The sequence below is a fragment of the Anas platyrhynchos genome, chromosome 9 (genome assembly GCF_047663525.1).
Source record: "Anas platyrhynchos isolate ZD024472 breed Pekin duck chromosome 9, IASCAAS_PekinDuck_T2T, whole genome shotgun sequence".
Classification (NCBI taxonomy): Eukaryota; Metazoa; Chordata; class Aves; order Anseriformes; family Anatidae; genus Anas; species Anas platyrhynchos.
In genome coordinates this window covers 19,950,584-19,975,927 of record NC_092595.1, presented here as the reverse complement: position 1 = coordinate 19,975,927, position 25,344 = coordinate 19,950,584, and the positions used below count along the sequence as shown (strand labels likewise).

Here is a 25,344-nt window from a genome sequence, read left to right as displayed (position 1 = left end):
CCTCATAGTTTGTCTGGAGAACTGTAACTGAAAATCCTAATAACCTATTTAAGACTTGGGGGTGGGGAGGGCAGAACAAACCTTACAACAGTTAAGATCCCCTGGCATTTCTCAGAGTATTGCAGTCATTTGTGTGCAATGTAAACATAGATTATGATTAAACAGAAGTAACTGGTATGCAAGCAGTTCTGCTCAATATTTATATTTATGTAAGCTGTTAATGATCTCCATAAACAAGCTCATCAATAGCCTGTTCGTTGTATAAGTATCGTGCACCAGATATGCACTGAACGAGATAACTCCTCGTTGCTTTCCTGCAAGCCCCGTCCCTTCCCTCGCAGGAGGGCAGCATGTCTCTGTAGTGATATATCAGTGATGTGTGTCACTTAGAAAGCAAGTGTCTAAATTTATCATCTTTTGCCTGGCCATGTTCCAGCTCTTCCCTTTTCCTTTCCTCTCCTGCAGACATGTCACCTCATTAATGGTGCACGTGTGGTATTATGACTCGAGATGGTTTTTTATTTTGATTTTTTTTTTCAGAGCTGCCTTTCACTCTGCTCTTTTTCTCTCCACGGTTGTGCAGAAGTAAGAATGATTCTTACTTCTTTTCTTTCTTTCTTCTTTTTTTTTTTTTTTTTAATTTGTTTCCTTCTTTCTCTTCCTTTTCTTTTTCTTCAGTGGACAGAAAATCAAAGCTTTAACCCATAGTCCTGATGCAAGCCTGAATAGTTGCTGTCTGTCTGGATAGTTAGAAGTCATACTATTTACTTTAACAATTTAAACACTCATACGCTTGTAAAAGTATTCCTGGGCCAACCAACAATCTCTGCTTTGAATACTAAATAAAATATTACCTGATAAATTTAACTGCTCTTCCTAGTTCAGTATTAAAGGTCTCTTAACTGACAGTAACACACGCCTTTTAACTGCACCAAAAGTAGTATTTATTCAGTTTGCATGCTTGTAAACTCGGATTGTATTTCAGGTAGCAAATTAAATTGACACAATTGTTTAAGTTATATTAAATGTTGTAGCTGTATCTGCAACCTGTTTGTACTGAAATATTTTCCAAATTGATTGGCTGATATTAGTCTAGCTAGCTTTGTTTATCTGTACTGTCAAAAAAAAAAAAAGGGTTGGTATGATTATATAGACAGAAGTATACATAATTGGGCTTATTTTATATGTGGGGAAACCCTTGCTAAGAGTAAACTTAAAATCTTAGTGTGAAATTAAAAAAAGCTAGATGATTATTAGCTGTATGGGTTCATAAAATGTCAGTAAAAGGCTACAATGGGTACTTTGTAAAAATCAGTATAGTCCGAGTTTTTGCATCCTACCTTTCTGTGTGTGTTTCAAACTTAGCTGCAGTTGCCTTTATGATACTATCACATCTAACTTTTTCTTTTTTAAATATTAGGTTTTACTGCAATCACAACAACCAATCCCATTTGGCTAGTAAAGACACGATTACAGCTTGATGCAAGGTAAGAATTTACTGGTGACAACTGGAAATCTCACTGCTGTTAGATTTAAACTTTGCATAAGTGTTCTGAACCGAAGTATTTGGATCGACTCTTTCAATATCCAAAACTTTTGAATTACGAAGTTGGTACTGATCTATCTGCGAGTTACACTTGTTGTTATAATCATTTTTCTTTAATCTCTCTGTTCTAAGGCATGCTTGAGACACTGTAGTACACTGGCCAACAAATTTGGAACGAATTACAGGGTTAACAGTCTTATATTCTACCAACATGTGCTTACGTTTCCCTTCAGTAATGCGGTCTTTTTGTTGTTAGTTGTTGAGCTAAAAGTTCCTGAAATAAGAATTTAAGTGTTTTAAATAAGGATTTAAGTATTTTAGTGAAAGTTTAGTAAAATGATGAAACCCCAATCTGCTCTTAGTTTTTCACGTATAGTGAGCTCTAGTCTATAAAAAGCAGAAGCCTGCTTTCATTGATCCAAACACAGGAATTTCCCTAATGTGGAACAGGCAATAGAAGTTGTCTGAATTTATTACAGAAATTGATTACACAAAGTGTTTATTGGTACAGTACTTGTAATGACGTAGAATCTTATGCAAATGGAGAGGAAGACTGACCTCTATTGTCATCTATTTAAAACTAGGGAGAGACTGATGAGATGCAAATGTCTAAATACAACCGTCCTGTTCATTTTATAAACTTTCTGTAAAGGAGTGCAATATCCAGTTCTCTTTGCAGCTGTACTAAATCCGTTAATGAGCCACAAAACTTGGTAGCTTATCTGTTTCTGGTTGTAAAGCATGAAAGCATTGCTTCAGAAAATAACATTGCTCTGTGATAATTTCTCAAAGGAAAAACAAAACCAAAACAACCTACCAAACTGACGTTGTCAGTTCTGAGTGACATTGTCAAATGAGATTCATTTCTGGGGAGAATTGTAACTATCAAGCCTAGGCAACACTAATCTTACATGTTTAAGAGTTTACTGAAATAATTAATAGAATTAAAAAACTAAATACAAACACAGTGAAATCAACTTAATTCCTTCCTTATAAAACAAAGAAAACTGAAAAACCTCTGAAGGTTGCTGGGGCAGAATGTACTAATTTATGTAAAGAGGGTTGAAATACACCAACCCTAAGCCCAAATAAATGGTTTAAAACTATAACCTTGATTGTTCTTTTAAAGTGCATCTGTTACAGTCTGTGCCAGCATACAGTGTGATAGCATTTGTTTGGGAGGATAGGTGTCTGTGACAAGTGGTAATTTCTGATGTACATGTAACAACCTTAGATGTACAGATCTTCTAACTACTTTAGTGCAGTGGTGTTCTCCTGAATCTTAGTCACGACAATGTGTATCCTAAGGAGTATCTGGGCATCAAAATGTCATTAAAACAAAATAGATTATTGCGAGCTCTTCTTGCTGTACAGCCTGCAGTTCAAACCTTAGCATGTTTTTGTATTGCTTTCAAACTAACGAGTGCACATTATTTCTGTATGTAGTAACAAACCCGTTGCTCATATGGGAGCTTCCTTCTAGAACAAGGAAATCCATCTTTAAGTGTAGAACACAGCAGTTATACAGGCTAATCTAACACACGCTGTGTTTTCAGCTTAAAAGAGTTTTAGTTTTTAATATTTCAGGTTTTAGAGGCATAAAACACTTGGCCTGTATGATTATTTAAAGGTTGGACTAGATGATCTTGGAGGTCTTTTCCTACCTGGTTGATTCTATAATTATACTCACTTGGTTTTGTTTATGGTGAGGTTTTCTTCAAAATTCCCACTGGTCCCAGTAAAAATGGGGAGAAGGCATGTTTTGTTTCCAGAGTGAAGTTGTTATAGACTTTGAGGCAATGCTAGGGCTCTTAAATGTCAGAACAATTTCTTGCAGCAGTCCTGTAAGAAAGGTAAGACAGGTTTACCTGTTCAGGTGTAGAGGAGACATACAGATTGGGCTGTTCTTGGAGTTGCAGCTTCTAGGTTTAGCTGTTCCTCTTGCTAATTGTTCTTCATCTCTGTTCTCCTGTCCTACCAGCAGCACTACCCACCACTCCACAGCATCTGCCACCTAGCTCAGTCAAGTTCTGATTCACAGCTATGTGTACACATGGACCACTTAAAAAAGTGCCTGATACCTTGCTTCAGTGCTTTCTGCTGCAGAGTCAAGCCATCGGGATTGAAATTCTGCCATCTAGCGATGCCTTATTCTACTTGCATACTGTCTGTCCTGATTTGACAGTATGCATATGACTTAATGTAACTTCTTAAAAGCTTATTTGCTGTTTTAATCTGTGCAATTTGCTCACTCAGGAGACCTCTGCTGGCAGAATCCGTATGCTTCAAGTGCCTGTGCTCCCTGCTGCAATGAAGCAGATTTTATGTAGTGTCATAAGGGTCATGCATAGTTGTGTACAGTGTGTTAGATCTTTCAGTATGCAGAACTCAATTCAGTAAGTAAGCTAAAAATGGGAATTAGATTTTCTTTACCCAAATATTTTTTGATAATGTCTAATGTAATTTGGCTTGAGTTTTTGAAGTTCCTTCTGTCATGAGAAAATAAATAGCAAGAGGCTGAGGACAAGTATTTTGATGTCCTTCAAGTCCGGTGTGCATATTGCAAAGTGTAAGGAGCATATGCCTTGACATCAGCTGTGGCTTAGCTGAATCAAATAAAAGCTGCCTATGTTGTGTTGGTTGTCATGCCCTCTTCAGATGTTTGCTGATACCTCTGATGCTCTGAGGCCTGTTGGAACCCTAGCTCTCCTCTGTTTCTTTCATGTTTATGAGCCTCTCACCCAATTCATCCTAAAGGCTGTACTGCAAGACATGCCCTTCTGGAATGGGATGGGTAATTGCTGTAGGAGCTGTTTATTTGAGGCAGAATTTAGGGGAGAATCTACTCATTATGCAGAAGGAAATTGTATTATTTTTTTCTCCCATAAGCCTTAACTTATAAAGTCTGCTTGGGAGTCTGTTTTTAGGCAATTTAGTCCTTTGTTCCACAAGACACTGGGAGGCCTAGAGCCGGTTGATTTGTCTCTGTAATATTTTACTTTAATCATACTATAAAAAGTTTGGCTTGGAATCAATGTAGTACTTTACTTGTGTTCAGTGCTGAAGGTATTTAGGACATTCACTTCCAAATTCTGTGTTCCCGTAAGTATTTGAATTAGGGACCCTTAGCATCAGTGTGAGATGTTTCCTAAATCTTCTTGTCACTCAAGAAAAACTGCTTAATTATTTTCTAATCTCAATTTGCACTATCTTGATGTCTGTCTTGTTTTCTTCTTAGGAATCGTGGAGAAAAACGAATGAGTGCGTTTGAATGTGTCCAGAAAGTTTATCGATCAGATGGTATTAAAGGCTTTTACAGAGGAATGTCAGCATCCTATGCAGGCATATCTGAGACTGTAATTCATTTTGTTATTTATGAGAGTATTAAGAGAAAACTACTGGAGTATAAGACTGCTTCTGCCATGGACAATGAGGATGAATCGGCAAAAGAAGCTTCGGACTTTGTTGGAATGATGATGGCTGCTGCCACTTCCAAAACTTGTGCAACATCAATAGCATATCCCCATGGTAAGTGGGGCTTGTGTAGCTGAGATCGTGAATCAACGTGATCAAATGGAGTTTTTCCAGCGATTTGTAGCAGACTTGGACTTGCTTGCTCAATAACAGTGCCTTTATCTAATGCTTTTCACATTCAGCTAGTCAAAATGAGTATAGTATTCAGAAATGAAAATATTTTAAAATGGATATCTATCACGGCTATTTTTTTGTCAATGTTTATTTCTACAAGGGAATTGCCAGGCTGTGGCCCAAAGTACTTAGGGAGAAGGTACTTTGTTACTTGGAATCTACACAGCCAGCAATTTCACATAACTCAATAGTGGACTGTGGTGGTTTACCACCAGTAGATAGTTAACCACCACCACACTGCTGTCTTACTCCTCCCCACTCAGGATATGAAGAAAATACAAAGGAAGAAGCTCATGGGTTGAGATAAGACTGTGTCAACCCAATGCAGAAAGAAGAACTTTCTGGCGTGTAAGAAAATAGGCAGCCTAGTTTGGTTTTCAGTGGCATTTGATTTTTCCAGCCAAGTAGTTGTATGTACATTAAGCTTGATGGATTGAGTACTTCATTCATGGCAACTTTGAAGTTAAAACATAAGCCCAAACAGTTCTCTTCTGGATTTTAACTGAGCAAAGTCTTCTTGCTTAGCGATTTAGTAGACAATACATAAACATTTAACTTGTTTTCCTCTTACATGTACCTGCTTTACCTCTTTGTTGTTTATTTTTTTAGAGTTTTTCTGTTATTAAGAACCTGAGGAAGGGGATTGGTTGCCATTTAATGTAAAATTACTAGTTGGTTGCTGAGAAAGATAAGTGGCAAACATAATCATGTGTGGTTTTCTTTATACAGAGGTTGTACGAACAAGACTAAGAGAAGAGGGAACAAAATATAGATCTTTCTTCCAGACGCTATCTTTGCTTGTGCGAGAAGAAGGGTATGGATCCCTTTACCGAGGTTTAACTACACATCTGATCAGACAGATTCCAAACACAGCTATCATGATGTCAACCTATGAAGTGGTAGTCTACTTGCTCGATGGATAGCAGCGTGTCAAGGCTTTCTAGAGGAAGCTGGAAGATTGAAAGACTGAAGTGGACCATTGAATGTCAATGCCAAATGCGGTGGGCAAAAGGAAAGTTATATCAGGAACATGCAGCTATGGACAAAATAGAAGGTTGTGGGCAACTGAATAATTTTGCTGCCTTATTGTATGGTCTCAGAAGTGTGGCAAATGGGAGCTGCCCCTTAGGGAATGCATTTATACATCTCTTAATTCCAAATTGCTACTTTATTTTCATCTGTTAATCTAGACAACGCTATTCAGTTTTCAGAGACCTGATGAGTGAGAGAGGGGGTGTAAAACATTCTCGGGCAGCCTTATTCCCACTTAATGATTGCTCTCAACTACATCCTTTTTTGTTCTGTTTTACCGCACAGTAACCTGTTGGAAGAATGGGGAAGATGATACTTTAATACCTTTCCATACCTGAAATTTCCATTTGGTTGCTCTGAAGTTTCGTATAGAGACTGAGGTAGTAGTCAGTGTGTAAAGTTTTCAGTGTTGCTACCTCGAGATAGGATATGGCGCAGGGACCCAGAACTGAATTATTTCTTCACTTTAAAAAGGTGATGCTCGTTGGCTGTTTGTGTTTTTTTTTTGTTTTTGTTTGTTTTTTAAGTTTGAGCAGTGTTCTAGGTTAGTGAGAGAGGATCTGATTGCTGAACTCTTCAGGTTATCCATCTCTTAATATTGGTGTATGTGGATTTCTAGTTCTGCTGCATCATTGTTTTTAATTTCTGAAAATTTCCTTCCTTTTTAGAAGAAAGAGACCTATGAAACACTCTCCTATATCATCTGGTTTCCTTGCCAACTTGTCAGGTCACTCGCACAGCTATGGTAGTAGCTGAATGCTGCTACTTAGCCTTTTAAAGGATACTTACTGTGATAGGATATCTTACCTAGTCCAGCCTAACATTTGTGAAGACAGGATTTATTCAAATAGCTCAATGCTACCTAAGAACAAGCTGTTTTATCCTAAAACTTTGGGCAAAGCCTGACCTAGCTTACTAGTATCTGTATCGGTGTAGAGGGGAAGAACATGCATCACCATGGCTAGGGTGACAAAAAGCAGAAAATGTTGAAGCTGAGATAAATCTCTTCAGTGCAGACAGCCCCCGTACAGAATGATGGAGAAAAGAGTAAATTAGATTTATTTTTTTGATCAGCATTCCCCTTGATAATTGGTGTATCACTTCTTCCAACTTGAGCCTGTGTGCAGAATTTCAGTTGACAGTATAACCTTGTCCTCCAGATTGTTTGAATTTTCAGGAATTGTTTTTTGTTCTATAAACCAGTTGCAAAACCATGAGTTGCATTCAGCAACAAGGCTTAGCTAGTTAACTCTGTCATAACTTAGAGCATTTTCCAAAATCATACAGTCGGAGTGTCAAAACCAGAAGTTTACTGTTACAAGAACTCGTGTTTGTTTCCAAACAGAAATCTTCTGTCTGCACCTAGAATATTTATCAATATGCATCCATGATCCTTATGAAGAAGATGGCCATTGTAATTTGGGGGCAATAGCTTTCTACATATAAATGCCACTACACTGGTATGACAGAACTGTGCTATCAGCTCTTCCAGTGTGGTGCTTCAGTGTACTTAAACTGTGCATTGTGTGCAATGGCTTTCTTATAAATGACTCCTTATGCACTTTGTGGCCTTCTGGCTTGTGACTTTTCTTCCTCTTATCGATTATCTGTAGTCAAACTGTGGTTAGTACATGCTGTTGGGTTTTAAACAAGGCATGTGGTTTGATTTCCGTGTAACTGCAGGATAAAGCATTTCATGCTGTAGATGTGTAGGATCTCTGTTGCAGTAGTTCTGTAGGCTTTATGTGAAAACTTGAAGCTTACAGAGCAAGCAGTCTGTTTTTTTTCATTCCCTTTATTTTGATCTTGTCATGTTCTCCATGCTGCCAAAATTTTGAATACTTCATGTAACTACTGATTGCCATCTATAGCACACACAGTGACCTTGGAGTGGAAGCTTGGCTGTACTGACTTCTTTGTCCTTGGAAAATCATGTTTTACCTTTTTAAAGACAAATACTGTGGTCTGTGATCTGTCTGCGAAGGTGAACTTGGTTGATTTAAAGAAGTGAAGGGAGTGCTTATATGTGTGCTCTAAATAAAATGCACCTTTTTCTAGTGATTTCTAGGAAAAATCGGGAGTATTATTCATGACTCTGAAGTCTTGCTGTGATGCCATTATTCGGATAACTAAACTAAGTGCAGGCATAGCTGCTTATTGTAGCTTTAAATCTATAGAAAGTGGATTACTCTTCAGGCTATCCAAGTTATTTGGTCACAGACAAACTTTAACTTGGCAAGACAACATTCAACTGTGGAGTTTGTGAGTATAGCTGACATTAAGCCTTGCATTAGCCTAGGCTTCATGCAAGTCGCTCTCCTTTGTTTATTGGAAACAGTCTCCCTTGATTACACATACATCTCTTCCATTAACTTACTGGGTACCTCCTGTGTGCCTTCTCTGGGTGAGATCTGACCCCTGCAGTTGCTTTCAAAACAAAAGTTGAAGTAGAGAATGTTGACAAGGCCAACTGAGTATGGGAGACAGCAGCTAGAAGTAGACAATCAGCTTATGGTTCCACCTTCTTCAGGGGGGTTTAAGCAATGTTTTTGCCTTCAGGGGGTGATCATGTTTTTTGGCTTACTTTATATAATATAAACCCAAAGTTTTTTGGCTTTTTCATTAAAGTACAGTACATACAAAGTTACCTCTGAAATACTTCCCAAAGATCTTTAAATTATTTATGTAGTTTTCCTGATTATTTATTCCAAAAGCTCAAAGGGAATTAGAAGATGCTACACTCTGTACTATTCTTCTACAGAACCAAAAGGAGTGCATTTAAACTTTCTTGTAATTTAAATGGTCATCCTAATTTCTATTTGAATGTAGCTTATTTACGTCACTTTTTTTTTTTTTTTTCCCTGCTAAAGAGGCAAATTGTTTTTTGGATGTTTAAAACAAGCCTCAGTAATTAGTTTCTTTCCACAATTTCCCTTGCCTAGATAAACCCTTACTAGCTACCAGTTTTGACTCAGCAAAAGGTTAGGTTTGGGAAGCACTGAGCCTGCACTTTGCAGAACCAGCCCAAAGATGGCAGTGGAGCCTGCATTGCTCAGAGGGAAAAGGGGCTGCCTGGCTGCCTGTGTGGCTGTGCTGCTTGTCACCCAGCTGCTGTAGCATCCTGGGGGTGACGTGCCAAGGATGGCCCGAGTTTGGAAAGCCAGAAAAAATCGATTTCAGCGAGTGCCGTCACATTTCACTGCCCCTCTAATTGCCCTACAGTCCCTGTAGTGCTGCGTGCTGACAGGTGAGTTGTGGTGTGTTGCAGGGGGCTGAGCCTGGCCTGTAAAATGACCGATAGTTCTGCTGTTTGTCTGAATTACTCATCTGCTAGACTATGTTGTTTTAAGTAGTTTTACACTAGGGTTTTATGGAGTTTTTGTTTATTTTAATTGTAATTGAAACATCAGCCTGTCCACTAGTACATTGATATTGCACCTATCTAGTTCCCTGTTTACATAATGCACTCCATTTGTTTCCTTTCTAATTGAGATGTTTGTTAATGACAGCTTCTGCTGTTACATTTTTGTTCTTATAATTACATTTGTAACATTCCTCACACTGTAGCATTTGAGAAGAATACTTCCAGATCCAAAATATTGGAGAGCCTCTGTAAATGTTGCTTCCTGTTTGAACTGTTTAAATTCAGAAAACAAGCTGAACACTGAAGTGTGCCTAGGTAAATGTAATCCTTTTTCAACTTTTGTCTGTAAAGATTTAGTTAAGTAAGTTTTCGGTTCTTCTATTTAAGTGAGTCTGCCTACCCTGCATATGTGAACTTAATTATGCCCTAGGAGTCATAGCTAAACACTCACAAATGACAGTTCCAGAATACTTTCATGCTCATGTGAGGTTTGCTATTATTCTTGCATACATGTAGTTGGCTGTAAACTATGTGCATTTACTCTGTATTTATATAGTTAACTCTTTTGTTTGGATTGCTTTAAACTTCAAAGCAAATTAAAATGATGAGCTTCTACTCAAATGTTGCCTTCTGTGCTCAACTGTACACCACTTTGAACCTTTTTGATTTCTTATTTTTGATACATACCAGTGCCTGGACAGTTGTGATTAAAAACGAGCATTTTAGTAGGAGACCATGGTGAATCATTTGATCTCGTGTCTTTTTATAATAACGGCACGTAATGGATCTGTGTTGTACCTATGGGTTTTTTTGTTGGGGTTCATGGGTGCTTTATATTAGTCTGTGTTCTTGCAGTTGAGTTTGAATACTCGTGTTACTGTTTGTCAACTGAGATTCAGTAACTGGTGTTCAGAAAGTTTGTGCCATTTAAAGTGCCATCTAGCACAAGCTACTGTTTGCAAAAATGAAGGGCAGTAATTCCTTAAAATGTTCAGACTTCATTGCAAGTGCACTTACAAGTAAGTCTTTGAATCTGAAGTGCTATTAGATACGATTTCTTTTTAACTGTAAGCATTTGATCTGAAGTCTGTCCTGAGAACTTCCTCACAAATCATTCTGCAAAAACATACATGGGTTTTGTTTGGGGTTCTTTGTGCCGCATTTCCTTCCCCTCCCCTCCAAATCAGTGTGTTTTGGAACTGAATCCTTAGCAGCTTTTGATATGGAGCCAGATTTGATGTTTCCAATTTCATTATTTCAGATGTTCAGAAGTTTTTCAAACCTTACATTAAAACAGCATGTCTGTGATAACTTTCATTTCTTTATTTTCTTTCAGTACATGTTAATTTGAATTGACCAAGCCTGCTCTGCTTCTGAGACTTCTTAGCATCAAGGTCAGCCAAGCTTCAGAGGTGGTCAGTCGTCTGGAATTAGTGCAGGCAAGCAGCGTGCTTATCCCTGACACATCTGAAGTTACGCCTCTAACTGGCATAATTGTAATTGTCTGCAATTGATCTTTCAGTCGAGTTCTCAGAGAGGCAAATTGGCAGGGCAGAACTCAGGTTAAGTGCTTGGGGATGTTTTGACGTTCATGCTACTTCACTTCTGCTGGAGGGGTTGTATTAAGCTTGCCCTGGACAAAATCATGTGTGTAAAGTAAAGGTATGTGAGGTCTGAATTGAGTTACATTTTGGCATTAACGCACTGGTGGTCTGACACAGATGCAGCTGAAAACCATGTGAAGCTTAATAAAGATCTCTCACAAAAGAAGGCCCTTAAATTTGATAATGCACTTAAAATGAGGTAACTCCAAAGACAAATACTCCTCAAATCTTCTAGGCAGTGTTGCCAGCAAGTGTGCTTGTTGCTGACTCAGAGTGTGATTTATTTATTTTTTTCTTGCACAGCTTCTGTCAAATGCAGGGGATGCCAGGACAGGAATCTAGTTCTTGTGAACTAATTGGTGCAAACAAAACATTGTATTTAACTGAGGAAGATATACCGGAGAGAAGGAACTTTCATATTTTAAATGGAATGTTGCAAGGGATGCAATATTGACTGGTTTCACTAATGCAGGCCTACTTGTTACTGATACACTTGTGTAAAGGCAACTAGAAGCCTTTAAAGACAAGCTCCAGATGATGAATCTTAGTCCTGCTTCTGGGTGGATTGCTACGTAAGGGAGTGTTTCTTCCCTTAACTGTGGTTGTTCAGAAGTCAGTAGCTTTTTCTAATCTTGCTCCTGCAGCAGACACCTAGGACGGGACTGAGGCTTTAACTGCTGAAATTATTGCATCTGGAGTGTAAACAAAATTCAAAGCAGTCTGTTCTGGAACTTCAGCATCCGTCTAAAACTCTGAAAATAGGCATGGTAAAGTGCAAGTCTGCAGAAAAGATTTCAAGAATTCTTATAATTTAGGACTGTTGCTACATAATTAGGGACTAGATAATGTACTACCGGTATTTAAGAGGGAAAACAATTAAAATGAGGGAACTGCAGGTTTGTGCATCTCTACCAAGCAAAACTCTAAGCAAATCTCTCTTCTGCAGAACGTTGGATGCAAAGGTAAATGGACAGTAAGTAAGAGTTGATCACTTTGAAATAAACTGGTGATTGTTTGCAATAATGTGTATTTTAGATGAAGAAAATGCAGGAAATCCAATCCATATGAATTTTGTGGAAGTATCTGAAGTGGAGCCACAAAGGAAATCTCTAGGTTATTCCAACATGGGTAAGATCTTGGCCAAAGAGAGGAAATGTTTTGTAGTAGGAACTGATGCATTAGTGATGAATAGTACAAGTACTTAAGGAAGGCTCAAGAAGATTTCTGCAAGAACTGTACTTGGTATTGTATTTAGTATGTATGTCAGTGCTTCTGGCAGAAGAAAGATTTGTGTATAATCAATTGGAAAGAATTAGCAGTACGCGGTAAGTGTTGAACACAACAAAAGAGAAGTAGATTGTCATGACTAGCAAAATAAGATTAAATATTACTGTAAAATGCATATTCGGTCAGTTATAAACTGCTGTAGGCTGGGAGTGTTACTTTGTAAGCTGGAAAGGACAAAGTACAGTCAGTTCAATAATGATGACTGCTTTAAATTTTTATAGATTTACAATATTTTAAATATATTTTAAAATAAAAATATAGTTCTAGAATGCTAAAGCAAAAGCACTTTTATATAAGAAAGTTGAGCTGCCCTGACTTGGGATACTGTACTCAGCTCTAGTTCATCACAGCTAGGAAAAGAAGTTTAACAAAAGTAATTGGGGAAAGAAGTGTGCATATCCTGCCAGCATAACTGACAGAATCTGAAAAGGGATATGGTGATTTGAGCAGCCTGGTCTGGTGGAAGGTATCCCTGCCCATGGCAAAGGGGTTGGAATTAGATGGTTATTAAGATCTATTCCAACTGAAACCATTCTATGATTCTGTGATTTTACTGCCAGTATTAAGTTATAAACCCCAGTGCTACAAAATGAAGGGTTATTTGTTGGCTGTTATTGCATCCTACATAATAATCAATGCAAAACAGTCTTAAGTAGTCCTGAGAGCAGGAAGGAGGGAGGCACTTGAGTGCCTGAACAGCACATGGAAGAGATGCATGGTGTGGTCACCTTTTGATAGCATGGGTCTACATTTACTAACCTAGATGGCCTCCTCTGTGTGTTTAGTTTGAGTTAGGTGCTCTGTTTATGATGGAGTTAATCACCCTGTGCTTGGGCGGTGCATGTGTCTGTCTTTCAGGAGGATTTACAGAAAAGAATTAGGGCTCATTTTACCGTTTTCCTCTGTCCTCTCTTAGAATCAACAAAGACCAAAAACTTGTCTTTTTAACGTTCCCTTCACGTATTTGTCTTTAAGCAGTTGAAGCTTAGAGACAGATAAGCTTAAAGATCGATTCTCTTAGCAAGAAAATATATGATGTTCAATTGATCTGAATTTTTCTTTTACCACATGTTGCTTTCTTGCAAGTCTTGCATTTTGATAGTGTCTAAGGGATGATGTTGTTTGCTGTTAGGAAAGAATACCTTTTCACTGAGTGTGCAAGGAGACAAATTCCTGGTGTAAAACTATTTAGTTGATTTAGGCTGTGACTGAAATTTGCTAATTCTTATGCTAATATAAATAATTGTATCCTTGTTTTTTTGTTCCTGCTATATCTAGCTGTACTGGTTCCAGGTCCCTACTGCAGTTTAGTGAGTTCTTACAGTATATTCCAAACTGTTCAGTTAAATACAAATCCCCGAACTATCAGTCTCTCTCCACTTTTCACTTTCACTTAATATTAGCTACTGTTTTGACTTAGGGTAGATATTACAGGGAGCTTCCTCCTGGGCTGGTTCAGCTTGCTTTGTTACTCTTGCACACAGTTGCTTCCCTCCAGTTTCCCTGGGAAAGGAATTTGTAGATCTAAAGTGAATTGGGGTGATAAACATGCTGGATCTCCTGACCACGGGATGACTTTCTAAAGATGATGTGGCAAGAGTCCCATATAATCATGCTGTGCTCACTGAGGGTAGACTTTGGCTAAAGGTGAAATGAGGGAGTGGTGTCACAACAGATACAGGATGAAAATCCATCACTTCCAAGGTGACACCTAACCCTGTAAACAATATTTATGTACTGAGGGCAAATTTCTGCATTAAGCAAGGCTTTGGGAAAACTGAGTGGGGAGTGACTGGGAATGTTGTAAGGGTGTCAAGGGAACTTGGTGCTGAGGAGTTTGTCTTCTCCAGCTTACAGGTTAAGAATTTCCCTGGAAAGCATCAAAATTTGGATGTGACATTGATATATCTCAGAGTAAAAGTAAGATTTGTCTTTGCCATAACAAGAAGAAAATTGGGAAAACAAGGACCAGAAGGAAATGTGATTGGGTGTACTTTTATTCCTGTTTTAATGATCTGAGGCTAGATATGTAACAGTACTTCAAAAACAAACAAACAAACAACAATAAAAAAAAAACCGTGAAATATAGTCCCCTTTGCCAGCAACTCCCCCATAAGGGAACAATGCTCTACAAGTACAATTCTGCAGAATTTCCATTCCAATTTTGCTGTGCTATATTCTTCTACTGACCAGGCTGGGCAAGGAGTTTTCCTGTAGATAGCAATAGTATGAATAATTCTCGGGGCTACATCTGGCTTCTTGCTGTCGCTAGCTCCTCGCAGCATCTCCAGAAGCGTGTCCTATAGAAACGTTTCTGTGGACTGAGGTGACCCGCCTCTCAAGAGAAAAGACCAGTTCCTACAGGACTACTCAATAAACACTCGGAGTAGGCTGGCTAAAATTAGTGGGAGCCTTGTCATAACAGATACTGAAGGGAAAGAACTTTTCTTGGGAGGAAAACGCACCCTCATTTCTCTGGTTTAACCTTTGGATAGGGAAAGGAAATGAATGATGAAAAAACCCTAACTGTTCTTGCTGAGATACTGTAGCACGTGTAAGTCTCCTTCCAGAGATGGGACAACTCTGCAAGGAATTCTGTGGGAAATCACAATGGATTGCTCTGTGTGCTCCCTGTTTTCAGCTGTACCCAAGCGCATGGTCTTCAGGTAAAAAAAAAAATAAACAGGGAGTTCCTTCTTCATCCTTTGGAAATAGGTATCTTATTGTTAACTCTCCTTTCACAGACTGCGGGTACTATTTCTTACAAGGAATAATTCTTACTGATGTGCAAATATATATTTTATTTTTTACACCTTTGTCTTCTAATGGCAGGCAATCAGAATTTTTTTCCTGAGTTGGTAGGTTTTCATGATGGGTCTCATCAGCTGCCTTCATTCTGTCATTCCTTGAGGTGTGCTTCTTTCCCTTCGGTCTCTTCTGAAACTTAGCAATCTGTAAAAGTTTACAGAGTTTCTATTATCTTTGTCTGCCACTACAAATGTTTCCTGTCCTTCACAGCGATTGAATGACTTGTAAGTTGCTTTGGGGAGCTCCAGCTGGATATGCTTAAATTAAGGCTTGTGAGTATGGTTTGAATTACTTGCAACAAAAATGATCTATTATCATTCACACATTTTCCTAGGAGATTAGTTGAGGAAAAATACTGAAAAATGACAACTATCCAGCTACACTTGTAGGGTGGTCCAGTATTATTCCCCAATTCACTCGGGCAATAAACAGACATTTAAAATGCTTTCTTTGCAATGCTAAAAATCACAAAACCAGTACAAAAATATTGATCTTTCCACACTAGATGGAAGAATATCTGCCAAAGTCCTTAATTGTTGTAACTGACGGGACTATTGCCAACTCTTTATAGCTTGGATGTAAATGGAATATTACCTCTTGAGCAACAGCAGCTCAGAGCTGTTGAAACCACACACCGAAAATACCTTAACCATACAGGGGTGAACCAGTTTGAGCTTTCAGATGCTCTTGCAGTTTCTTCATAGCACAGTTCAGCCAGAACTATACTCTCTTTCCAAGATATCACTGTCTTTCCCAAGATAAGATATTGTTTCCTTAGAGCAAGACAGGGACATGGGACACTCCTCACATTCTGCTATTTCTGTAGGACGGTGTTCTGGTAATTCTCAGGATCTGAGCTTTTCATTTAGTAAAAATGCCCCTTCCCTGAAAAGGGATGCAGAACTAACTTTGGAGGCATAGGATATTTAGAGATGATACTCCTGAAAAGATGTTGAAAAATAAGTAGAAAACATGGAGTTTTAGCTGACTGGAAAAGACCAAAAGGCATAAAGAGAGCCCCTAAAATATGTCAAGAAAGAAAAATCTTGGAGAAACTTAGCGTTTCATTCTTTCCTAGATATGAAAAGATACTTCTCATTATTCAAATGGAGAGAGTTGGTGATGCATAGTGGTAGTATCTGCCAGGCTTTCCTGTTTCTTCACAAAGGTGATAACATTGGGTTTCAGAGCTGTAAATGCCTTCCTAAAGAAGGGTACAGGTGAGGAGATGTTATCTGGAGAAAGAAAATGAAGTTGTGATTTTGAGCAGCTTATCTGAACCCATAGGATAAATTGAGGCTCTGAGAAATGAAATCTATATTCAGTTATATATACCCTGAATGCATCTTACTCAGTTTTATACGGTCTTTCTAGTCTGTGTGTCCTGGGGAATCTGTAGGGAGCTTTTCCAGTATCTGGTTTCTCCTTAGCATTATGTCAGAATACAACTTTGAACGGAGACGAAATAAAGCTGTAGCAATTACAAACAATTCCCTGTTTGTACACCAAGTTCAGCTCCTCTTTGCTGAAGCTAGATACAACAGCTGGGAAAAGGTGATGGATTTCAGCTGTTTCACCTGTTAAAAGTGTTAATGGATGCCTCATTATCTGAGAAGTCTGTCTTTCTACAAAAAAACTAAAGTCAGCATTGCAAACAATGCTTTTAACATTCAGTAATACCTACAAACCTACTGAGCTAACAGACGAAATAGTATTCTAGAAGTCTGAGAAAGGCAGAGGTCAGAGCAAGGTGTCAGCAGTGTCACCAGAGAAAATCAAGGTGTGCTGTGTGTAAATAGAAGGCTGAATGATTTTCATAGTAAATTTGGTTCATTCAGTCGTTTATGTGATATTAAGGACAGGACAAAAATAAAAACTGAACTTTAGGTGTTAGTCACAGTGAAGCTTTGAATCAGCAAAACCTGTCCCAGATGACTCCGGAGCACAGAGCATGTTAATAGTAGTATTCCCAAAATGGTTTATTCCATCTAAGTAGATTTAGGGATAAAGTCGTTTATTTGGCAAATTTCCACTAAAATGCAAATATTGTTTTACACAGTAGATCATGGCATGCAGGAAAGAGCTTTTTCATAAGCGGTGTGTCAACGTTAGCTCTGTACTGCAGTGTTTGGATGAAGGCATCAGTGCACAGACAGGCACACGTTGCGCTGTTTCCCTGGCTGTGATGGATGGTTGCATTCAGGCCTCAGCATCTACTAGACCTGCAGCGTGGTGTTACAGTCTTTGTGATACAGCAACGTAATGTGCTGATACGCCATGAAGTTGTCATGACACAGCATTTCTTTCCTGTATTACCGCAAATGAGAAACTTCACTCACTTTCTTCTCTCCATGTCTGTAGTTGCTTGTGCTAAATTAAGATGATACATCAAAGTGCAGCTTTTAAGGGTTGATTTGAGAATCGCAGAATCACAGAATTTCTAGGTTGAAAGAGACCTCAGAAGAATCTGTTATCTTTTCATTTTACATCAAAATGAAGAGTTAAGGTAGCTCTGTGTAATCTGCATGCCCAGGTTCCCTCTTGGTTGATGGAAGAAGATAGAGAAGGTGGAGGAGCCTCATCTTCTTGTTCTGATGCCCTTGGAAAGAGTTTGTTTCTCAAAGGAGCATGTCAGCCCTGGTTAAATGGGAAAATGGAAAGCTTCCTTTGCAGCATAAGCACTGAAGTTAAGATGTTTCCAAGTATTACAGACCAGAGAGAAGATAGTTACAAAAAAGCATTAAGCTGTTGTAGCTGATGGATTTCAGATGGCTAAATGCCCAGGGCTGTAACCAAAGCTGAAACTTTGCTAACAAACACCTTTGAAAAGTTTTATGTACTCCACAAGTTATTGCTATCAGCACCTCATTTAACACAAGTAGAAACCATCGCAGCAACAGTGCAGCTGTGCAAAAACGGAGTTACCTCCTTATGTTGTAGCACAGGTAAAATAGCGAAAGTCAGTAGGCAGTGACCTTCAGTTCTACAGTTAACCCCTCTTTTATTGGATCTTAAAATTTAGGGATGAAGAGTATCTATCTGGACACTTGATGATATATGCAAAAAGGGACTTGAGTGCGAGACTTGGGCATTTAATGTTTTGCCTCAGACCCCTTGCTGCTCCTTCCTGAGGGTAGATGAACTGTTGGAATGCCCAAGCACTTTATTTTGCCAAGCATCTGGAAATTGTTCTTTGCTCATATCCACAAATGCCTCAGTGGGACAGGAACGTGCAGCTCAGCCCTTAGCTCGGTTGAGATCCTGGAACTCAGCATTCACTTTTACAGCTTCCTTAAGGAGATCGTCCTGGGAAAATTTATGAACTAAAAATGCAAGGATGATTGCTGCTTTCTTTAGCAGTATAGGTGGTGTCATTCCAGTTTGTTGTTTGTTTGTTTTGCTTTACAAGTAACAAAGGTGAGAGTGCTCAGGAAAGAGAAAGGGGGCCCAGATTCAAACTCCTTTTCTGTCTAGAAGACTCTTGCCTTTCAGAAGTTGAGACAGGCTGTTCCTGGCTCAGATAAACATTTCCTGCTTCTCTTTTCAGCATGCATCACAACTGTAAAGTATTCAGGAAACTTGCAGAAAAGAAAGGAGGGAGATAGAGATATTGTGCTGGCTGGTTCTTGCCTCTTTCCTCAGGTCACTAGCTAAAATTGAGAACAAGGAACAGAATTGTGGCTCTGCTTCAAAAGAGCAGTTTGCCTTTTGCCATGGAATTTATTTTTCTTGTGTAGGTTCTTTGACTTTCCTTCTACAAAAAAATTTTGTCTTTGTTTTCTGCACAACAAATCCACTTCAGCCCTGGAAGTTAAAACTGTCTTTCCCAAGAATAAATGGGCCTATATGCATTTGAATTTCCTTTATTGAAGGAGAGCCTTGGATTTGCTATGACATTTCCTGTGGCCCAGAAACAATCCCCCTTGCTCTGAGGATCTTTCAAAGAAACTGTGTCCAGTCTCCCAGTTGAGTTCTTTGCTGTTGTCTTGTGGACAAAGTGCTCTCTGCACCAAAGGTCTCCTAAGGTTTAGAGGTTAATATCTTGTCTCAGTATTTGCTCGTCCCTTACTCTAGACAGATGTATGTGAATATTCAGAATTTTGGTGTCTTTTAGTCTGTCTGAATTGTGAACTCTTGTACTGCTCATGCCTGTGCTCTGACTACCTGGGACATTTGGCAACCTCACTTAGAATTCACAATCCTTTCTCAGGACAGGAAACCAGCAAAATAGCAAGCTAATTTCTAGGTATCAACGTCCTGTACCATGCCTGATATTATTAGTTTGTTCTTCTGCTAACTTTTTGGTCAAGTGGTAATGATCTGTCAAGAGGAGTTTGATCTCAATATTATTTTTTTTATTATTTTATTTTATTTGGGGGAAAGGAGAAAAATGAAGGGAGGTAAAGAGTTGGCTACAGATTGTTTGTTTCTTTATATTGTGTTCTGAAGTATTTTTGCAGGTATTGCTGTTGATAAACTTCAACTAGAGTATGTGGGGGAAAAAAAAACAAACAACTAAAAGGGTCTCCACGGAGGAAAAAAAATGTTATTGCAGTGGGAGAATACCCCAGTTGAACAGTAGTTCAATTCTGTTTTGTCATGGCTATCTGTAAGCATATATTAAGAATGTGCTGATGGAGCTTAGAAAGCTAGTACATGACAGAAGGAAATGTAGGATAAACAAGGAGGATATAATAAGAATGATACACACTTTTATCTTATGCAGACCTTCATTTACTCTCTTCCTGCTGTTATGGATTGATTTTTGTGGTAGAAATTACTACAGCATACAGGGGTGCAGTTGCATCTCTTTCAGCCTCTATAAAGAAATAATTGGTATTGCCAAAGGTATACCAAAAGAGAAAAACCTCAACCAACCACTGGTCAGAAAAATTCATTATTGATGTAGTTCAGAAACACAGCTCTTAACTTAACAATTAACACTTTCAGATGAACATAAATCAAATTAAAAAAAAAAAAAGCTCAAAATGAGGTACTTTGTAACCTATGAGAGTCTTACTGAAGGCTTGCTAAAGTCAATGCTCGTTGTTCAACTCCGTATTTTTGTCCTACAAACTGTACTGATGGAGGTGACCGTAACATGAAAAGATTTTATCTCAGTCATCTATAGTCTTTTGTTGAGTTGAGGGTATTTGTATTATGATGAATACTGCTGTCTTAATATTGTGGAGTCTTAGTCATGGAACAGGATTTCTGTGTAAGGCCCACACACAGGTCTTTGAAGAGGAATGTGTTAGTTGCTTTATAAGCAGGCTACAATTAATGCAGAATGTTTTAGGTCACTAGTAATAGATGCAAATTAATTTTCATCAAACTCTTAAGTCAGATAAATGGTGTAGTTAAGCTCTTGCTTTAGAATCCTCTTGGTTTAGTTTTCAAAGCTTTAGGAGACGTAGTGGGAAGAAAAGCATTTCCACCTGTAATGGCTAATTTTATTTAGCAGAGCTGTTATATGACCTCTTAATCTGAAGTGTTAAAGTGGTTCACTCTGAAGAAGTAGTGTAACTCCAGGAGACCTAGAGGGACTACTGAAAAGATGACTATTTTTGTAAAAGGTCATTCTGAACTTTTGACTCTGAAACTTAGGCTTATTCTTGACCTTGGGATTTCTAGTCCCTGGCCTGATGGTGATCGAGAATATTGAAAACAGAGCTATATAAAACTACCAATTTTCACTTAATATGAAAGTTGATAGTTTTGCAAGTATGTGAAAATTTGATCCAGTGTACAGTTTGCTCTTTTTGCCAGCCAACACTCTTATTCATGGTGTAAATGACTGAAGTTCTCCCTCTGGGCAAAATGGTGAATTTGTTCAGGCACAGATATCTTTTTTCATGGAGAAATATTATCCCCCTTATATCAGAAGCAGCTTTTTATACAGAAACATGGTTTTCCCCATTGTTTTTCTAGTCATAGGAATTTTTGTGCAGAAGCAGTAGTATGGTCTTATGGGAATTGCATACCAGGTAAAGTGGTTCCAGTCATTGTTCTCTAAGCAGTATTTCCACACACACCCCCACTAAAAGTTTTCCAGGTTATAAGAAGTCAGTTAGATGGCATTAATAGAGGGAAAATTGTTTAAAAAGAAAGCCTAAGAGATTAATTCACTCTCTTTCCTTGTTTATAGGCAATCAAAAATCTAACATGATTATAAGGTATTCAAGGGGATGAAAAGCACACAACTTCTTAAAAAAGCCCTTTGCAGGTGAAAGACAATTGTAATTCCTTGCAACCAAAGTTACCTGCAGCACAGGTAGGGTCACCAAACAATAAATAATGAATATGTTGTAACAGAGGCACCACAAATTCACATGCACAAATAACATCTTTCCTGTCACATAGAACTGAAAGTGTGTGAGCTTTCTCATATTTTACCTGAGTATGTGAAACATTATGGGAATTTAGGATGACTGAGTGTAAAGAGTTTTACATATAAATCAAAGTTCAAATTCTTAGGCTTGGATTTTATCTATTCACTGAGCATGTTATGTTGGAGGGTTCATTCTGTGTTCATAGTTTCTGATTAGGTTGACAGTCACAAAAGTCTTGACCCATCCTACTTCATTTAATTTAGTGTTGATTTTTTTTTGTTTGATTTTAAACAGTAAGATTGAGAATTAACAAATCAAGTGAACTATCTCCCCTCCTTGCTGCTAAATTGATTTGCAGAACTGTTTGCCCTCATCTATGGAGGGTGGGGAAGTTTAAGGCTTAAGCTTCTAGAAAGAACTAAGTTGTTTAATACAGCTATTCAATATACAAGCATGTTCCAGACTAGGAATTTTAACTAAAGACAACAAAGCTAAGATCCAGGTCTCAGTGGAGCTGAAGTATCAAAACAGTATGGTTTTGTACATTTGCTTGAAAAGCCTGAATGTAGTTTGATTTCATCAGTGTATGAAGATGTGTGTTATCCTGTCAGTGCTTTTTTTTTTTTTTTTTTTTTTTTTAACTGTATGACTGATAATCAGTTGGAGCTGGACATATGAGTTGGAAGAGAAAAATCTCAGATGGGAACACTGATACAGGTGCAGAAGAGAAGAATTTGAATTTTCTGTCACACTTTGCTAAACATTCATTGCAGACATTTTGCTGTTCTTTGATAATAGTGAGAATTTCTGTATCTGGGACACCTAGTAGATGCCGGTGAGTCAAGACATTGCTTCCAATACTAAGCCAACTAACACCCTGTCATGCTGTCCTGTGGCACTGATGTTTATATAGATCATAAACTCCAAAGGATTTATAAAACTTTATGAAATTACCTATGTGTAAGCATAATATTGCCTACAAGAATCAGTGTGATTTGTAGGCTTTATGGTTGAAAACCAACCTGAGTGGTGACTATAGACTATCTATTAAAAACTTAGGAAAGAACACTGAAAAGCTGAATAGTTTGTGCAGTCCAGAAATGCCCCGACTCAGCTCTCCAGAAGAGATTTACCATTCTGTTAGCCTGCAGTAAACCAGCATTATTGCTATTTTCTATGACATGGGAAGTACTGAGCAGCATCTGTGGTGCTCTCCAGTCATGATGAGAAATAAGTCCCCGATTGCTTAGCGATGCAGGATCAAAAGGAGATTCTGCTGTGATTAAATCCAGGTTTATCTTGTTACGGGAACTTGTGACATGTAATGCCATTCATAAATTGATCATACTTCATTTTTAAACTAATTAGGTTTACTTGTCCTACTGAAAGGTTGCCGCAAAACCTCACTTTTTTTTCAGGGTAAAAAAGGTGCTCTAATTTACTGTCCTAACAGTAGTCCATATAACTCAATATAACCAATAAAAGCAAGTACAGGCAGCCCTCTGAAGAGTCACTTCCGTCATATAGTGCTTATATCTGAGACTAGTAATTTCCATATTTTTTTTTTACTTGGATTTATTTTGCTTTTGAGTAGGTTGGGGAATTAGGGAAGCATCCTACATATGGAAAAGTGACAGGTTTTCATGTTCTTTGATATACTTAGTAATACTGTTTTTTATTATTAAAAAAAGTTTATTCATATTTCTACAAGCAATTGGAATAAGTCTGCTGTTGTATTTTGTAGTTAACAAATAGCACAGCTGGCTCAGCTTTGATGCATCTTCAGCAGTTATTTCAGACAGGCTCTTGGGTCGTTTTAGCTGTATCTTCAGTCAAAATTGCTGGTTTGCAGAGTGACGCATACATCTTGTAGGAGCTTTTCTATTAATATGCAGACACTACATTTCCGTTTGGTTATACATGGAATGATAATATCATTGAAAAATAACCTTGTAATAATTCTACTTTCATCCTTAAATGGGCCTGATTCTGCTATCCCACCTTGCCTGGGTAAATCTCATTCATTTGAAGAAGTTTGATTCAGGATCCCCACTGGGTGAGGTCTTAACACCATCCTACCCTTGTATAGTATCTCTTGCATTTTTTGGTAAGATGGTGCAAGGCTACCCTGAAGTGAGCATCAGACATACCAGTGTATTTTTAGCTCTCCTTCCTTGTTGTTGTATGCTTACAAATGCTTCTGCAGTGCTGGGGGAAGCTGCTGTCCTAACGGCAAGGCACAGTGTCGGTCCGACCTTCAAGACCAAGGAGGTTCTGCTGCTAAGAAGTCATGAGAGAGCAAGTGTGTGTGTTCCTGGCTGCAACTGTGCCATGTGCATCAGTGTCAGACTGGCAAATCGTGTTTCCAGCTCCATAGAAATTAGCCATATACTGACAGGAAGCAGAAATAATTATCAGTATTTGTTTAAAATGAGGTGGATTCAGCCGATGAGTCTGAAACTAAAGAGTTCAGTGACAACCAGTCTGTATTACAAATTCCATCACTTTTATTGAAAAGCTAGCTTTTATCTTCCCATTTGTTTCCTGAGAAATATTTGTTCCTTTCCCATTACTTGATGCTGTGAACTACATTATTTATAGAAGTAGTTATGTGTTTGTATTGATTGAAAAAGCTAATGCCAGTAGAAAGAGCCTTTTTTTGTTGTTTTTTGTTTTGGAGAAACAAACAAACAAACAAACACCCTTCCTGTGGAGATTTAAATTACCCGTTGTTGGTTTTGTTTGTTTGTTTTTTAAAAAAGCATGCACAATCTGTCTTTATTGCTCTTCTTTCTGAAGAGAAAGCTTTACAGATATTTTAGTGGGCTACGTAAAAAGCTGTGTCCTACCCCTATGGCAGGAATAGCTTTCTATTCATTTCAGAAGGGCCTTCTGTAGATACTAGACTATAAATCCCTAGATGAAAATTTGTTAGGTTCAAAGGTGATTGTACCTGTTAGGCTCAAAAAGTCTTTAAATTAGAGCCACCTAACCTAAACTTAATTTATGCTGGCTTCCTATGTCTCCCAGGTTCTTGTTTTGGGACCTGATAAAGGATACTTTTGCTCAACCTTAAATCCTAACACTGATAAGGCAAAGAAAGGAAATGTTAAGGCACTGCAGTTAGTTGTTCTTGATCCATTTACAAAGCCTGCATCCTCCCTGCTGACACTCCTAATGGCTGCAGGTTTTGCTGAGGCTTCTCCTCGCTGCAGCACAGAAAATGGTTAGGACCACTTGGAGCCACACCGGCTTTTTTATGCATTGTGAATGAGATGAGGAACTAAGTAAGCAATACATATCCTTTAGCTCCAAGAGAAGAGCTGATACGCTTTGCATTCCAGGGAAATAGAAAATGCAGTGGCTGCTGCTGTCTGTGCCAGGTGGGACCTGGGCAGAAGTGCTGGAGGGATTTGCTGTGGAGCTCAGTTGGAGCAGGTCAGGGCTCTGCTGTGACTGCTCTGAGCCAAGTGCCTTGGCTGTGAGCTTGGCCAGAATCTCTCTTCATCTCCTTTCACCACACAAGCCCCTCTTTGATTCTTTTAGCCACTCTTACTGCATTCTCAATGTAAGCTTCTTATTCCCATATTTCTTGTGCTAGTTTTTAATATTTTCTTTAGTAGGACAGGCATGCTGATTTTTGACAAGTATTAGTAAAGTAGGTGTAAAGGGTGAAGAAGTCCAGTTATGATCTCTGAAATCTGGGTTGTGCTCAAATAACTT

General features: G+C 38.4%; 1 protein-coding gene across 4 annotated transcripts in view; it reads left to right on the top strand.

Annotated features, from left to right (window-relative positions):
- The window catches only part of SLC25A36 (solute carrier family 25 member 36), a 33,434-nt gene extending 23,113 nt beyond the window's left edge, over window positions 1-10,321 (top strand). For 3 of the 4 annotated variants that reach the window (XM_027464052.3, XM_072042233.1, XM_072042234.1), the window contains exons 5-8: window positions 541-585; window positions 1,421-1,487; window positions 4,785-5,074; window positions 5,924-10,321. In XM_027464052.3, coding sequence (XP_027319853.1) covers window positions 541-585; window positions 1,421-1,487; window positions 4,785-5,074; window positions 5,924-6,117 — 596 coding nt within the window. In that variant the 3' untranslated portion in view covers window positions 6,118-10,321. The remainder of the gene's footprint in view (window positions 1-540; window positions 586-1,420; window positions 1,488-4,784; window positions 5,075-5,923) is intronic. The other variant, XM_038183514.2, reaches the window with a different exon arrangement.
- The last annotated feature ends 15,023 nt before the right edge of the window (window positions 10,322-25,344 follow it).